Below are 12,515 nucleotides of genomic sequence, written 5' to 3' on the forward strand. Positions count from 1 at the left end.
AGTTCTGGGGAAGGGAGGCGCGTGCAAGATCTGCAAGAGTGGGGCCCTCAGTCAGAAGATAGACTTCCTGGTCAAAGAGGAGGAGGCCGAAAAGTGGATTTGAGATTTTCTATAGATAGTAGTATCTTTAATAGTTTTCTCACGAAAGGAAAGGAGAAAAAAAAATGGATTAAAAAAAAACAAAAACCAAAAACCAAAAAGCAACACTTGAACTAGGCCTTTGTATTCAAGAGGCAGGCAGGAGTACCCACAATGTGTTTTACTTAGCTAGAACTGCTCATTTTCTGGCAAAAAGAAAAAAAGGGAGGGAGAGAGAGCGAGTCTGCCCTTAAAAAATACTGCGTGTCCTGTGAGGTTCGATGTGTTCACCTGCTAGGTCAAAGATATGTGAAGAGCTTGGCTGAAATGAGCTGTTTTGTATCAGGGCAAGTGTCACAGAAATGATGGGACTTACTCTCCGCCTTGCGCGGCGAGGATCCAGCCATGCCAGTCAGCATGTGGGCTCTCGACTGAATGGGCTAGTCAGATACAATTCTAGACCCATAAGCATTGTTCTAAAGTATTCATTATTAAATCATATGCTGTGAGAACAATGGACAGTTTATTTTATTAGGCCGTGGCCTGGGGGAAGGGGGTCAGGGGGCTCCTCAAGACAGCCCTCCATGTGTCACTAATTCTGAAAGATTGTCCTTCCAGTAATGAATTCCCTCAATGGGACTGGGGGGTGGGGGGGAGGGGTGTGAGAGCAAAATAAAACCGGCCTCCATTCACCCACTAGCCCTCAGGGGAAACTAAATCGAATATATATTTGAGGCACCATCCCTTAAAAAATCCCATCAGCATCTAATGGGCTTAATTCGTCCACAGGAAGATTAATTTCTGAAAAGTCTACATTTCCCTTCTGCTCGGGTTCTCCATTTAAAAGGGCAGGTAAAATGAAAACGTAACAAGATTTATGAATATTTTTTTGTTCCTTAAAAAATTGAACTTTGATTTTAATCTAGAAGTCCAAATTCATTTAATATAGCAACCCTTCGTTCAATCCTCTGGATGTATTTTTAAAAAAACCAAAAACCCAAGTGCACTGCCATCCATTTGAAGTCGTGAGTCACAGGTAAATCATCCACTACCATCAAAGAAACGAAGAAATGGGGAACAGAAGTGGTGGAGAAAGAGTGTGGGAGCAATCCCTTCAGCTGGGATGATGGGTTTTGTAGGAGAAAATAGACTCGCGGGTTAAACCCCCAAAGTGTGAAACCTCCGCTATGTGGATTCTTCCACCAATATTTTTGCCAAATATGAGACAGGCTCACTCTCCACTGTGGATCCAGAACTTTCCAGTAAAGCTACCGCCACCACCACTACCAAAAAAAAAAAAAGATAAGACAATTTGTTTTAAGCCAAGTCTGCCTCCAGGAGAATTTGTTGTGTTCGCTTGTTCTTACTATTTTTGTTGTGACGAAAACCAGAAATGAGTTCAGCTTGCACCCCAGGTGGGAAGTTAGAGAAGGGGGAACCTGTGTAAGGTGAAGTGTGTCACAGTAGACAGAACAGTCGCTTTGCAGCCCAGGCCCATCTCAGGGTGCACTGCTTCACAGCTACACTGGAAAGTGTTAAAAATCCTCCCACCCACCCCAGAATATATATATATGTATATTAAAAAAAATCCCCTGTCCATCTCTCAGTACACAAAGGACCTCATCACACTGCAAAAATAGCAGTACCCACTTTGGTCAATTAAAACAAACAAACAAAAAAAAGCATACATTATTTTTTTTTTAAATCTGTGTACTTACCTATAATAACCAATACAGCTAAAAGCACTACCTACATAGGCAAAACTTGGTATTGCATAATTCGTATAAATTTGAAACCCCTCCCCCCCAAATATTAATTGGAAGATGAAAAACATGAAAGGTTAATAGAAAAAACACCAAAATACTGAAAATATTGCTGGTCGATTACAATTTTTAAGCGGCAACTATACACAGCCATGATATGCTTTATAAATGTGAGATAAAGGTATAACTGTCTAAAAAATCCATGATGTCACACATTTTTCTTCGTCTGGAGTACAAAATATTTTGTCATAAAAATGGTAAAGATTTAAAATGATAATAAATGCAGCAAAACAAGTGTAGTGATGTCACTTTTTTGTTTTTTTTGTTTTTTTTTTTGTTTTTAGATTTCAAGGCAAGGCACGTAATGTGGACATTATATCTTCGTGCAAATTAGGATTACTGGAAAGAGTATTTTTAATTAAAATTTTAAGAGACATAGAGGCAAAATGTGTCTGCCCATGCACACTACAGACCTGTCAATACAAGAAATTTGTTGAACAAGGCTAATGTCTGAAAGCACCATGCAAGTGTCCAGCACCCTCATTACATGTTTTCTCAAGAGTGCGTTTTTATATCCTACACCCTGGCGTTCCCAGTTTGTAAACTGTAAGCTTTACCCTTGTGACATGGATTTGCCTGCCTCTTTGTCTCTGTAATGCAGATTTGATAGAACCTTTTGTACATACACCCTATGGGTTCTTGATGCAACCAGTAATTTTAAATAAATAAATCCTACCTCCAAGGAGGCTGCAGCTAAACCAACATAAGTGCTGTGTTTTCATTAATTTTTTTTTCTCAAGCACATGATTTGTCTTGATTTAATGCCTTTTTAATGCCCTCAAAAACTGAGGGGAAAATAAATTCGTTCAAAATTATTTTAAATTCTTTTTAATCCCCTCAATTTAGAGTCCAAGGGCTGAAGGACTTATAATCATGATTCCCCTTTAGATATAAATTTATAAATTGCACTTGCCTCTGTTAAGTGTTTCTTTTGTGGGGAAAATATTATATTAATTTTTACTGTTGCATGCAGAGATAACACTTCACCTACATAGAGGCATTTCTTCCATAGAGCCTTTGTGTTCAAACTGTTTTTTTTTTCCTTTTTTCTTTTTTTCTTTTTTTTCTTTTCTTTTCTTTTTTTTTTTTTTTAAGGTTTCAAACTGGGTTACACACTGGAAAAGGCTGGGTTAAGGGCCAAAATTTAATAAATCTGTACTGATAACTAAAGGCTACAGAGATTTTATATATATATTTTTTAACTTTTAGAAATCAGAGTGCTTAGAAAATGGCTGGCTCATGGCTCGGTCCGCCAGCTTCTCTGACGCTGCCTCCTAGCCTTTGTTGGTGAGATAACCAGGAATAGTGATTCCATGCGTAAACAACAAGAAGACTAAACCGATAAAACTAGCTTATCATGCAAATATTAAGGCATCTAGAAAGTCAGTTAAAATATATTGTCATAGAGACAGAACATCTATTTCCCAGCGGACTTCATGTAACAAAGGCTACGTTGCAGGGGCTGCGATCTACCATCAGCGAAATATCATCGACCCTTTTTATGTCATTACAGTTTCAACCTTAAGGGAATTAGTGATTGTAAGTGCTGCAATTGCTGGTCTATATATCTTCTTTCTTCAGTTGCTTTCCTTTCTCCCTTTTTGTTTGTTTTGTTTTGTTTTGTCCAGTCTTCCTCTTTTCCTTTTTTTTTTTTAATTTCTTAAACTACTGCTGTGTTTCATTTTCCCTCAGTTGCTCGTTTCTGCTTGAAGGAAAGGTTCTCCGATTATGTTCAGACCGTAATTTTGGACATTTGCCGGTAGGATGGGTGTCCTATTTGATACTTGGAAAGGAACCAAGCTAGCCCAGGTACCAGGACTGTTGACAGGAGAGTAGCAGGAGGGAGGGAAGAGAAAAAGAAGAAACACAACGTTAACATCTACAATGATATTAGAGATATAAATTCCATAGGCATCAAATTACTACTATAACTTTTTTCCATATTACAGTTTCATATGAGATGAGTGTGCTAAATTATAAGTCTTATAGGTACATACGCTGCCTGGTCTTATTTCTTTCATGAAGGTAAGGCTAAGGGTGAGGCAGGAGAAATTCAGTTCGGGCTTACACACAACTGTTGAGCTCTGATTGCGTGTATTCCTAAAATATCTGATCTACTTCAATGAGGAAAAAAAAGAAAGAAAGAAAGAAAAAGAAAAAGAAAAGAGCAAATCCACAATGGTTTGCCAGTTATACTCGGATCTTGCTTTGCTTTCAATTCATAAGCGATTCAGTGATAAGATGGGTATCAAAGTTTCACCTGCTTATCGATTGAATACAACTGAAAGCTGTCACGAAAGATTTTCCTTTTTCCTCAACGATAAGAAAAAAATACATTTTTGTCACTTGAAATGCTGGCACCGGGGGCCTGGGCACTCCCTGTCCCCGCCATCAATTAGGAATGTTAGCACATCCAAGCTGTTCCAAGTTTGGAGAGCTGGGGGAGATAGGGGCTGATGGGAGGGGCGCTGGAGGAAGCAAGCAGGCCAGGTTCTTGTCCCCCCCCGCCCCGTCCCAACCAACTCTCCTTCCACCTCTGTGGGATTTGGGGCTGTTTAAAAAAACTTGAGGAACAGTTCTCTCATTGCTACTGGCGTAATCGCTCATTAAACAAGTTGTCATCTGGAGGAAAATAACCTGAGATCTGCAGATCACAAAACAACCCCGCACACCATACATTTTGGGGGGATACCTCATCAGACCATGGCTGGTTTCAACACTCCACTAAGAATGTATGTCAGCTAATTCATAGCTGCATAAATCATCACGAACCAAGAAAACGCCAAACTGGTAATTCCACAACCCATTTTGTCAACGCCTGACTTGGAGATATCGTGTCAATGTTTTAAATTTAATGTAGTATCCTTTGCTTTTGAAACCATGAGGTGAGATGGATACTATTATTGTAGATATCCACTTAGACACCCTCATTTTTTCATACATGAAGACCAAAGGTACAAAAAACCTTTATGGGATATTAACTTGAAGGAAAAATTTTGTAAAAAAAAAAAAAAAAAGCTTGGATTAAAAAAAGAAGCTGCTATATATATATATATATATCAATCACTTCTTTTACTCTGGTGATATCTCTACACAAAATATGTCCCATTACTACATGTCTAAGTGCATATTTCTGAGTTGATACTTCAACAGAAAAATGTCACGCTGGAAGGATTTTATGATTCGACTATGAGCTCCATGATAGCAAAGTCCATCTCTCTTTTCGTTCTCCATTTGATATAATACCAGCACAGGGTGGATGTTCAATAAATTTTTGGATAAACAAACAAATCACTTAACTGTTCCCAGTCCCACCCAATCTGTATTGCTTAGGACAACTGCATTCTTTGCGGTCGTCCCCTGCTCATTTTTAAAAAGTGGGGTTCCTAATCATCACGTATTTGCATGAATACATTGTGATTTGGCCCCCTATAAAAGGAAGGCAAGGCTAATGGTGAGGCAGGAGCTTAAAATTAGAGACGTTTGGTATTAACCAAAATTAACGACTGAGGAATAATCGAGTAAGAGTTTGAGCGAGGAATAATCCAAACTAAAAAAGATATGTCCTCGTTATCTATTGAAAAGTCATAATTCTCAAGAATTAGAATAGTTGTTACTGAAACCTTTTCCAAGAGACTTAATTATTTTCACATATTTCTCTCTTCCCACACATATCTTCCATTTCTGTGCTTTGCGTGATTGATTGGGAGAGAATGTTACATGATCCATCATGAAAGCTATTTTCCCCCTCAACCGTACTTTCACTGCACTTGATTATGCAGTACTGTGAGAGTATTTATTAGTTCATAGCTATAGTCACCTGTACCTATGATTGTCTTACCGACTGAAAGGTAAGCGCCATAAAGAAAATGACTATCTTGTGAATCCCTGTAGAGCCTGGCTATTGCTAATGCTAATTACTTCTTAGCAAATAAAATAAATTACGAAAACAGATCTCCATTATTTTTAACCCGAAATGGGAAGCATGTAAGAAAAACAAAAAGACTAGCTCAAATTGACGATCCTTGACGGTGAAAGACAGTGTCAACAACAAGCAAATCCCTTTGCAAAAGCGAGTCCCAAATTCAATGGGCTCTGGAAAGTCATTCAGAGATTGCATACTTTAGGAAAATCAAGTATATTTTGATGATTGAAAATAGATGGAGTCCTTAAATGGAGAAGTCTAACTGATGGCAGAAAAGACAAGAATTCGGGGTTTATTTTGCAACAGCTTTCTTACGTGGTTCTAAAAAGAGACATGTATTATTCTTTGGAAAATGCTCAATAAAAAGAAATTGATGCTAGTGACTAGCAGGACTCTTGCTGCAGATATCTAACAAATTCAATTTGGATGTTTACTTAAACTTTTCAAACCTCCCATCCTACCTTATGACCATGTCAAAATGGCAGTGTGCAATATATTTGTCAATACTGTTTATGAACCTTTGTGGGGAAATAAATCTCAAACATTAACACTATGCAGGCCTCATATATGAGTTTTACAAGTCTCTTATTGCCAATTTATAGGTTGGGTTCAGAACTATACGGCACAGACATTTCTTAGAGCTTTTTGGTAGTCTCGTTGAAAAAATCTGATAAAACAAATTCGAAGATTATGATAACAATGTAAAAAAGAGTTTAATCAAACAAAATAACCTAGATCATTTCATCTCAAAAAGTGAATGCCTCAAATTGCATAGTTTTTCAGGCAACCGTGCTTTTTGCGTATCTAACTCCCTCCATATAAATCAATGCCGGTGATCACCAGTATGGGTAAAATAAACACACATATTCATATTTATCTCCACATACAAAACTAGTTATATGTGAAGTGTTTAATAGCCTTAATTCATAATAGAATGAGAATTATCTTATGTCCAATCCAATAATCTGTGCCTCTATGTATTATGAGATGTGCGAACATAACTGAAAGACCTCAAAATATTCAAGGTCAAGTTAAGCTGCTTCAGCAATAGATCTTCACGCATGCACAGACTTTGCTTTCATCCCACTCTCCATTGCCAAATCACCTTTTCTTTAGGCAAACAGAAGATAAGCATGACTAAAAGTTGAAAGCACATGTTTAGAAAATATATATAGGCCATACCATTAAAAAAGGAAAAGAATATAAAGTACTTTAAAAAATGAGGCATGAAAAAAGCAGAAAAGAGATTTTGACCATACCTTAACACAGAGCAGAATTCACCCTAATAACTTCTACTGTATGTATATAATGAGATATTTCCTTATACACAGAACAGACAGGAGTTAAATCAAAATTCTAAAAAATAAAATGTCTGATATCATAGATAATATTTTCACATTATTCTCACCAAATGCACGATGTGGCTGCCCCAAATGGGAAGAAGCAAAGAAACAAATTATTTTGACCTTAAGATGCATTAATGGGAGGTGACGGCCCATTTTATCCTGATCAGACTATTTCTGAAGCACTGTGTTGCTTCTAGGCATCACTCTTCAAGAGCAACAAACTCTATGACATTTCTTTGATGAAGAAACTCACCAAATCATGTCATTTGAGGAATAGCTGAAGGGAGACAGGGAAGACACAACAGTTGAGTTGGAAAGAAATGTAGACTTGCTCTGTATAGTTCAGGTGGAAAGAATTAGCATAAAGGGAGAAACTTCCAGAAAAAAACCATGCTGAAGCCCTACTATGAGCAAGATACCATTCTGAGTGTTTTACATTTGCTATCTCACTTGATTTTCTCAATGAACTCTTGAAATTGTCATTATCCCCATTTCACAGATGAGAAAACTGAGAGGTTTAAACTTGCCCCAAGTACCCACCTAGACCTCAGATATGAATCAGTTCTGATTCCCATGGCCATTTAACTATATTATATTGCTTCCCTGGGAGGTCAGACATCAAGCTTAGATTCGAAAGAACTTTTGAACAGAGTTCCCAAAGGCAATATTTGCTTCAGGTCACAGTGGATTTCCCATGCCCCACAGAGCTGGATCATAACCTAAATAATGGTGTGGGAGACTTGTGCACAGAATATGTGGTTGGTCTGGGTGATCAAGCAACTCTGAAATTCAATATATATCCTCTGAAAACAAATCTAGTTGAAGTTGTATTAGAGTGAGCTTATGGTGAGGATTACAGGGTAAAAAGATACCCACTTCTTCCTTTTAAAAATGATACACTATTTATATATTTCATATCCTTGGATAAACTGGATAAAGTAGTTGGTCTTTGCATCTACACGCAGTAAATAGACTCTATATCATTCAATGAAAGAAAGAGAGAAAATTGCTCTGGGCAAGTCAACATGTGCTTTCTATATGCAAGACTGTGTCTTCTAGGCCAGAAGGATTGGGCCCTTGGCTTTTACCTCAGTAACCACCCAAGAACCATGGAGTGCCAAATAAACATATGGAGTAATTAGTTGAGTAAGGAACCAAAGTCAAAGGCTTCAACAATGTCTTGAAATAAGAGCTATTTGAAGAATGGCAAAATTCATTTATTACAAGTCTGCGTTTATCTGATAATGGGTTGGGTCACCCATTTGTCAAGCATTTTATAAAATGTGAAAGTATCCAGCTCACTAATACTTTTTAGGGGAGTAGTAATATTGCCCATTCAGATTTCACATACTGATTTAATCATAAGACTATCATATTTACCTCAAAGATAGGATGTACTCTTTCAAGAAGCTCAACAAAAATATAATAGGAATGAAGCACAAAGAATTTTGTATATTCAGGAATACCTCAACTCTGCTAGGAGCTGCATTACTTACAGATAGCAATAAAAATAAGCGATGGCCTAGAAGGCACGGAAAATAACTAAAATAAAGACCTTAACTGAAAAGAAGGATTTACCTTTCATTCCTTTGCACCTGTTTTAAATATTCCCAAGAAGAAAAGTTTTTTACTCCTTAGCTGAATACTCCTAATTTTATTGCTACTATAATTAACACACGGGTATTAGTATCTTTCCCAAAATGCATAATAAACAATTTCCCCTATTAATAGCTAAAATCTACCTGGAAAAACCAATCAAGGGGAGGTTAATTAAGTATTAATTAAGCCATGTTGTCCTGGATCCTGGATTGTGTATGTATGCATTTGGACTGGCTGCTTACTTCGACATATTGCAAATGATATAGACGGCATCTTGGGAAAACATGCTGGCTCAGTCAAAGGAATATATGGGTGGTATTTAAGTACCTATACGTTTAAGAATTATTATATGTTGGAGGCACCTGGCTGGCTCCATGGGTAGAGTGTGGGACTCCCTACGTGGAGTGTAGAGCTTACTTAAAAAAAAAAACAAAGTTGTGAGAATTATTATGGTATCATGTAATAAGAATATATTTAAGAATTCATTAATGTATTAGAACCAAAAAATGGCATGTACTAAATATACTCGTTGCTAGTACTTCCATGGTGTGCATTATTTGCCAGGTACTGTTTTATGAATTTTCCATCCTCATAGTGAATCTATGAGAAAAGTACCAGTTTTATTCTGATTTTACAGATGGCGGAACGGGAGCTAGGAAGTTAAGTGCCTTGCCCAAGTCATGCTGCTATTAAGTCACAGAGGGCAGGATGTGAACTCAAGCAGTGTGGTTCTAGAATCTACATTTTTACCCACTACACTTTACCTCATCTCCCTCTTTCGTGAAACACACTTTACTTTTATCACTGGACAAGAATTTATATTATCCTTAAATTATAGAAGAGATTCTATGAATTAAGGTCCATGTCCTTTAGACAACCTGAGACTCCCAGAGAAGTGTAACTCTTGAGTCCAAATTTCAACACAAGTAACTGTATTTTACTTATCCAATTCCAGATTCTTTTCAGCTGAATACAATATTTGCCTTTGTTTATGTATGTACAGATGTGGCCGTATGGCAATAACTTGCTTATTGAGTTCTCCTTCAGATGAGGCTACACTAGTATTGAAATATACAGACTGCTTTACACAGGTCTTGGATTTCTTCGATTTATTTCCCCCATTTTTAAGGATCATTATTGCTATCTGAATGACCCTATTTGCATGTAAGATGATTTCTAATGATTATTACTATTTGTAATAATCTGTATCGGAAAGCTCCCTGGCCAGCTCTTACCTGAACTGCAAAGTACTCTTGTGGGCTCTCTGGGAAACACCAAATATCATAAACTGCAGGTGGCTCGTGGAATTATTCTAACTGCAAGCAATAGCACTTCATAGTAATGAAAAAGAAATGTATTTGTTTCTTAACTAAGTAGGTAAATAGCCTTCTTTATTGCTACTCCTTGGGGACCAACAATTTTGGAAATGCCATATCAAAACGGTAGGCCATCAAAGCTCATTAATTTATATTCAATTGTTTCAGATGTGTTTTGTTATTGGAGCATGCTGGATTGAATGTTAACTTTACCATGTGTGAGTATTAGCACTCTCTAAGTAAAATAACGACTTCTGCCAACGGAATATGTTATCTAGTGAAGAGCACAGGGCAAGAAAAGCCCTTATGTTTGGACCACTGCAGCTAAAGATAAAATGTGCTCATTATAATTACTGTACTCTTTAAGTAAAAAGCTCTTACAAAATCCTAGAAGACCCTTCAACAAGGCAATCTATATACTTAAAAGTAACAAGAATGCATTTCCTTAAAATGTTTAGACATAAGAAAAATACAATTCCCCTAAATAGGCCAAGTGAAGTAGATTTTTTTAAATTATGCTTGATATTTTTCATGTTTTAGAACTGAAAATGAAAGATAGAGAATTACTACAAAGATGGCTACTTGAAAGTAAATTACAGTACACACATGCATACGTATGTAACGACTTATGTAGCTGTGGGAGGTTTCAGCCAATTAAAAAATACAGCATCATCAGGCTCACAGTACTTATTTGATCTCCTCTCACAGACTGTACCACAGCAGAGAACCCTACATGTGGGTTTCCATCCTTTCTCTAGTCTGTATTCCTCTCTATCCCTGGCTTCCTTTCAATGCTATTGTTACAAGTGCTACTGCTCCCCTTATTAGCATATGTGAGTCTTCAACAGCAGACAAAATTCTCTACAAAAATAGTGCTCCCAAATAGTGCCTTTCACTAAAGAAAATCACCCAAGGCAGGCATACGAAATTAAAAAGAAATGTAAGTTTTATACAAAAGCAAAAAGCAATTCTTTCCCAAGTGATTGTCATTCAAAAGCAAAAATCAGCGTTCATTTGTAAAAGTTCACCTCTAAGTAACAGAACTTACTTGTATCGGAATTCCGAATCATAAAATCACAAATGATTAGGGAACTGAACACATCTTTAAAGCATGCCTGCTAATACATGTGCAGAAAGAACCACATGTGCAAAAGGAAAAAAAAAAAAACCTTCCTACATGTAAAACAAGAATTAACAAAGGAGAGAATAATTGTAACTTTCGACAGTTGGCGAATATTCAAAATCCGTGTTCAATTTCTTGAACTCAAAAGGGCTTTTTTGCCTCTCCTTTTTTCTGACGTCCATGAGTACATTTACTCATTCCTATGCTTTGCTATCTAAGTAAATATGACTAAAAACTCTCGACCTACCTACCTACCCACAGCACTGCAAGCAGGAAAATCAAAAAGGTCAGTTAATAAAAGGGGCGTTGGCTGCTGATGGCGCGAGGACTCCTCACGGACGTAATGCGTATGTAAATACGGCGCTTTCCCTGAAACATCTTCAAATAAAGTAGGTGTTTCATGTGCTTCTTTCATTGCAAAGGGTTAATCAGCAAGGTTTACGTTTGGGAATTTTCTGAATCACGCTCCTCCCTCTCCTGCAGTGCAGCCAAAAATCATCTGACAGGAAACATAAGATTAAGTTTGTCCTACCTAAGCGAACAAAGAGTGCTCTGAACAGGCCACCGGTTTACTGCAGAGCGGGGAACTTTTCTAATCCTGCTGGAATCTGCAGTGCCGCTCAGAAAATATCACGGAAAAAGTTTTCTTTCCTCTAACATCTTGTCTCTGGATCATCTCATTTTGGTCACACTGGAGATCCCGCTGCTTCTCCCATAAAGGTTAACTTAAAGCTCCAAACATAATCATGTGGAAAATGGACATTATTGATTCCTATGGTCCATTGTTCCCTATCCTAAGTCCCTGAAGTTCAAGTTCAATCTGGAATTACATCATGTCTGGTTTCTCCTGGTTACCAGACGGCTTGAGACGTGACCACAGCTACAGAAAAAACAAACAGCCTTCTTCACGCTTCGGCTCCCCTATCGATTCAAACGTAAACTTTTTTCTTTCTCTCAAGTATGCTTCAAGTATGGAGCATGGTTAATTTAGAGATTAAGTTCCAAATTAGATTATCTAATGGCATCTTAATGGATTGCTGACCCATTTCCTGTGGGATGGCAGCATGCAAGTCTGGCTGGAATACAATTAATTTCTTAGGAAGTGTTCTGAAGAGTTTCCTAGATAAAAAGGAAATGTTGTGTTGTGCAAATCTCTCTTTATACATGGAGAAAGTTAGGCAAAACTACAGCAAATCCCAATGTATTTTTCAACAGCCAGATCACTGATACTGTGTGTGTGTGAACACCGTATCAAGACTGTTTCCAAGAACGGTACCATTTTTTAGTTCGTAACAGGTGCAAACA

At 37.4% G+C, this 12,515-nt stretch overlaps 1 protein-coding gene across 8 annotated transcripts in view; it reads right to left on the reverse strand.

The window, feature by feature from the left end:
• NFIB (nuclear factor I B) overlaps window positions 1–12,515 on the reverse strand; it is a 223,083-nt gene that overhangs the window by 2,893 nt on the left and 207,675 nt on the right. For all 8 annotated transcript variants that reach the window (XM_034663899.1, XM_034663903.1, XM_034663906.1 and 5 more), the window contains one exon: window positions 1–3,719. This exon is cut by the window's left edge and continues 2,893 nt beyond it. In XM_034663899.1, coding sequence (XP_034519790.1) covers window positions 3,590–3,719 — 130 coding nt within the window. In that variant the 3' untranslated portion in view covers window positions 1–3,589. The remainder of the gene's footprint in view (window positions 3,720–12,515) is intronic.

Source organism: Ailuropoda melanoleuca, chromosome 7, assembly GCF_002007445.2.
Source record: "Ailuropoda melanoleuca isolate Jingjing chromosome 7, ASM200744v2, whole genome shotgun sequence".
Classification (NCBI taxonomy): domain Eukaryota; kingdom Metazoa; phylum Chordata; class Mammalia; order Carnivora; family Ursidae; genus Ailuropoda; species Ailuropoda melanoleuca.